This window comes from Microtus pennsylvanicus, chromosome 1, assembly GCF_037038515.1.
Source record: "Microtus pennsylvanicus isolate mMicPen1 chromosome 1, mMicPen1.hap1, whole genome shotgun sequence".
In the NCBI taxonomy this organism is placed as follows: Eukaryota; Metazoa; Chordata; class Mammalia; order Rodentia; family Cricetidae; genus Microtus; species Microtus pennsylvanicus.
In genome coordinates, this window is record NC_134579.1 from 144012411 (window position 1) to 144017593 (window position 5183).

The window sequence follows — 5183 nt, forward strand, 5'->3', positions numbered from 1 at the left end:
ATTACCTAGTACATGTGAGGCCCTAGGTTCAATCCCTATTACCAAAACATAAATAACTAAATAAACTACTTTCAGATCATTCAGCCTCACTTATCCCCTAGTCTAGAAACCATAACGTCATTGGAGACATGGATGACAGCCCACAACAACCAAGAACAAATAACTTCTCTGATGAGAAACAAACAACGATAGCGTGGATCTCTTACTGCTTAACAGGAAAAATCTTCCACCAAGCTCCTTCCTCCAACAAGACAGACTGCACGGAGACTTCATTTGCACAACTTTATTTTACACTCACACATTTACAGTCACTGATCGTTGTATCAATGTGCTACTTCCACGAAGGCGTCTCAAGGATTATCACAGGAAAAGCAGCTGGTGTCTGACTGATTCACTGACAAATGTTTAACAACTGATCGCAGTTTCTGGGTCGAGAAATCTGCAGTGGGGAAAAGGGCATGAAAACTCACGAGGGCTGGCAGTCCAGGACGGAAAGCCTGCTGTGTACCAGGCTAGCACAGGTTAGCAAGGGACCTCGCTGTCACAGCTGAACGGGAAAGCGAAACACACAGGTGCAGACTCATTTTGGATATTGTGTTACAGGACATGCAGGGGACCAGATCCCTTCCACTCCCTTCCGACCTTTCTCCTCAAAGTTCACACCTACAAGAAACTTAGAGAGTGGGACACACACACACACACACACCCGACACCTCATTAGAAAACTATGTTGCAAGAGGAAGGATCTGAGTTTGATCCCCAGAACCTGTGCAAACACAAACAAAAAGTCAACGTTGTAGCACAGGCTTGTAGCCCCAGTTCTGGGGGGGGGAGGAGGGCATCCCTGGGGTCCACTGCCCCGCCAGCCTCCTAGCCAGTTTCAGGACAGTGAGAGACTGGGTCTCATAAAAAGGTGGGTGGTGGCTGAGGAGTGACACCCAAAGTAACCCTCTGCCTCCACATACACACACATACACAGAAAAACACAACTATATACAAAATACAGAGTCAATGGCTAGTTACAGTTATCCTATACACACAAGGGAATATTTTAGATATTTTGGATTACAACACAGTTGAGTTTTCATTTTTTTACACTTTAAACAAAATGTTCTTATTTACTTATTCATTTTGAGGCAGGGTCTCACTCTATAGCCCAAGCTGGCCTTGAACTCATAGCAATTCTCCTGCCTCAATCTCCACATGCTGGGATTACAGCCACGTGTCACCACAGATGCTTCTTCTGCATGTTAAAATGTTTTATTATGTTTATTTCCTGGGGGCGTATTTGTGCCCATGGAATAATTGTGGAGATCAGGGGTGCTGCTTCTCTCTCTCCATTATGTGGGTGTTGGGGATTGAACCCAGGCACTCGAACTTGGTGGCAAGCCCCTGCCCCTTTTCTCGTTGAGTCATATCTCCAGCATCTCTTTCGTGCTTCTAAACATGAAAAAAAGAGTCCCCAGGATGTAGCTTAGAAACCACAGATGGTGAAGACACCATTCTCTCTCCTTCACACACACACAGAAGGTACAGGGCAGCATGGTCAGATTTAATGGCACTAAATTCAGAGAATAGAATTCCGTCCATGCAGGACCTTTTCACATGAGGATTAGAAAATCCTTGTGTTTACACTGCAAGTCCTCTCTCCCTCTGAGCCATCTCCCCTGCCCTCCGTTTTTTTTTTGTTTGTTTGTTTGTTTTTGTTTTTTAAAGACTCTGAAATCTGAAGAATTCAAGGGCAAGCAGATATTTGGGTTTTCTCCAGAACTAACTCTTGGGACCTAACCAACTTCTGGCTAGGCTGCTGAAGGACCGAAGTTGAAGTACACAAAGCAAGCTTCGAAGAGCAAGGCCTGACTTACCGAATGCTTACAGCGCAAGGGACAAAATGGCCACCTTGCCCTTCGGGACTTCAGGCTCTACAGTGGGCTGGGCCTCCAGAAGAAAAAGCAGAGGGTAGAGGAAAATAAAGGCTAAATGTGGGTAAACATAACCAAGAGCCCTCTTGTGGGTAAAAGGGAAAGAATGTTCTAGCATTTTCCAAAGCTACTTATCACCTCTTCTGCCTTTGAGGGTGAGCAGAGATGAAAAGAAGCTCCCACTGAGGAAAAGACACAGAGTTACCACGGCACACACGCCTCCTTAGGCCTTACACCCGTTACCTGTGCGGGTCAGAGCACACACACTTAACAGGCCCCTACAGAGTCCAAAGTCACGTTTCATTCAACCACAAAGAAAAAGTCGGCTTCCAACTTGAAACTTCTTTCTCGATGCTCTTCCACCTCCTCAGGTGCAGGGTTCCCCAAATCATAGCTTTCTGGAATCTGTGGATAAATCAGAATATCCCCAGAAGGGTAACAGGGTCAGGCATAATTAGATATTTATTGCCTGGGAACGTCCTGAGTCCAGGACCATGCCCACCCCACCCCCCATCCCCACCTAGTCAAACCCTAGAAACAGCAGCCTTAAAGTCCTGCATGCTAATAAACAACAGAATATCAAATTTTAAACTTTTATGTAGTGCAGGCTGATCGTAGACTCTCAGCCCTCTGCTTCGGTCTCTAAAGTGCTGGGGATACACGATTACACACCCCAAAACCATTACATTGCTGTGGAAGGAAGTGGGTGAGATAGTCACGGGTTGACAGAAACCCAAACGATGCCTAGCAAGGGCTCTAGGAGGGAGGACTGGGCTCTCTCACTAACCCTCACCTGGGAGGGGGTTTCAAACACTGCCCTTATGCACTGGGGTCCTGTTAGGCCCCCTGCCCCCACACCGCACCCCTGTTTCAACTAACCACATCATGTCTATATTCACTCACCTTTGGAGACATGAGGGAAGCCTCCTGGCTTGGTCTTCTGAGCACTGGAAGCTGAAGCATGTGCATTAGCATGTGCATTAGCAGGTGCATTAGCGGGTGCATTAGCAGGTGCATTAGCAGGTTGGGGCCCACGAGGAGGCCTTTGAATCAACATGGCCCTTCTAGAACCAGGCCCTTTCTTGGGAATCACGGGCGTGTTCTTGGTAGCTTCAGAATCAATCAGAACATAAGAGAGGGAGCCCATGCCCATCTTCTTCTTCTTCCTCATGGGGGCAGGGATCTTATTTGTGGCCCAGGTCATGGCTTTCTTCTTTGGAGGGCTCTCAGGACCACCCTCTTGATCTGAGTCCTCCAGATTCCCAGGACCCTCTGCTGTGGCCCGTAAACGCCGAGGAAGATCGTTGGGATCCTTCCAGACTCTTTTCTTCTTCCAAACTGTCTCCTCCTGCTTAACAAAGGGTTTTTTGTTGTTCTTGACAGACTCCGGGATCTCTGAGTTTCGGGCAGCTGCAGCTTCAGCGCCTTCTAAATTCGCCTTATTGTAATTGTTGCCTTGGGGTTTTCTCCAGCATATTGGTTCTTGCTTAGGATTTTTTTTCTGCTTCCTTCTCCTGGAGCGAATCTTACCTCCAGCCCGGCGAAATGGAGGTTTTGGAGAGTCACCACGGTCCTCTGCAGTCTTCCAGTAGTTTCGGTCCTCCATCTTGAAAGTCGAGCCCACCTCTACACCCAGTCCGGGTTCCTTCTTTACCATTCTCCTTGCTGTTGATGCCCAAGTCGCCATCAGCTCGGCCTCCTCGGCCCTCGCTTCTTCCTCCCGATTACGCATTTCTGCATTCATGTAGAAGATAACCTGTATGACGGCGCCCAGGAGCAGCCCCATGGCTTCTGCCCAGTTCGGTGGAGGCTGGTTTGGGTTCGGGAACGATGGATGCTGGTTGAGCCTCAAGAGACGTACCACGTCCTCCCAAGTGCGCCCTTCGCCATCCAGGAATTCGTTCAGATTTTTTAAAAACTCAGCGTCCTGGGTGGGGTCTCTGCAGACCACTTTCCAGACACCACCCTTCCCCGGGAACTCGCGAGGTACAGAGCTCAGGTTCACACCCTCGCTAACCTCAACAAGCGCAGCTTTGACGTTCTCCTGCCGCAAAAAAATTTTGTTGACCACACGGTATGTGCCCAGTGGCAAGAGGACCCCATTCAAGGTCTCCTCGATTTCTGCATGGCTACAGTGCTCAGGAATGCCAGTAACCAATAGAGACCTGTGGATGTCCAGTCCCATGCCCCGGCACCAGTCTTCCAGCAAGCTCATCGCCATGGGCTCCGACATCTTCCTGCTCTACCTGTGCAGGGAACAAAGACTGAGAGGGAGAGGAGTGGAGGTGAGCTGGTTCCCAAATATGAATCTCACAAGACAGTGAGGTCAGATTCCCTGGAAGATGGACAAAACCATAGATCTCCCTTGTCTCTTACACAGCTGGCTTTCTAAGGGGCCTGACTCCTCTCCCCTCAAGATCCTCCTCCCCAACCTGGGCCCCCAGTGCTCACGTGTACCGGATATGGTGCAATCGGCCCTGGCCCCTTCCTGGAGTCTGTCTGGAGCGCTGCTGGTTCACGGGGATGTTCTGGCCACCCCCGCTTCCGATAGTCTAGGCAGGCCAAGGACAGGAGGCTAGATTGCGGAGAGCAGGCCCCGGCCCCAAAGAGCCAGAAGTTGTGTCTATGCCCGGCTCCAGCTCCAGTCTACACGGGTCAAACGGCCTTGATCCCCCTGAGCCCCACCGAGCTGGCCTGGCTTTGGCGTTGGCGTTGAAGAGCGCTCATGCGCACTTTGCTTCCTCAGATCTGCATCCCCCGGCGGTCTCCATGGCAACCAGCCACTGGTTGCTAGGCATCATTGCTGCCTAGCTGTGGGCTCTGTAGCTGGGCTTAATAAGAAAGATGGACAAAAGATGTGGCCACTGGGACTGTTCAGATGTCCATTGGACAAAAAGTCCGTATCCTACATCCCTCCAGGGCTATTTTTTCTACCGCTATTTTTTTCTCTTTAAATTATATATATAAACAAACACATGCGCGCGCATATATCTCACCCTCACACCTCAAAAAGGGTCCTACTGTGCAGCCCTGATTGTCCTTGAACTTTCTGTGTAGATGAGGCTGGCCTGGAACTCACAGAGATCCACGTGCCTCTATTTCCAAGGGTGCTAGTGTTAAAGGCATGTGCCACCATGTCTGACAACTTTTATAATTTTTTAAAAATATTTATTTATTATGTATACAATATTCTGTCTGTGTGTATGCCTGCAGGCCAGAAGAGGGCACCAGACCTCATTACAGATGGTTGTGAGCCACCAT

At 49.2% G+C, this 5183-nt stretch overlaps 1 protein-coding gene across 2 annotated transcripts; it reads right to left on the reverse strand.

Annotated features, from left to right (window-relative positions):
- Positions 1-268: 268 nt before the first annotated feature.
- On the reverse strand, positions 269-4647 carry Pnma8a (PNMA family member 8A). Of its 2 annotated transcripts, none has more exons than XM_075990599.1 (3): positions 4380-4643; positions 2826-4168; positions 269-2327 (listed from the first exon to the last, which is right to left on the reverse strand). In XM_075990599.1, the coding sequence occupies exons 2-3, from the start codon at positions 4153-4155 to the stop codon at positions 2311-2313; spliced, it is 1347 nt and encodes a 448-aa protein (XP_075846714.1). In that variant the 5' UTR covers positions 4156-4168; positions 4380-4643; the 3' UTR covers positions 269-2310. The 2 variants fall into 2 exon arrangements, with proteins under 2 accessions (XP_075846714.1, XP_075846724.1); XM_075990609.1 differs by having other exon boundaries at positions 1713-2327; positions 4374-4647.
- Positions 4648-5183: the final 536 nt, after the last annotated feature.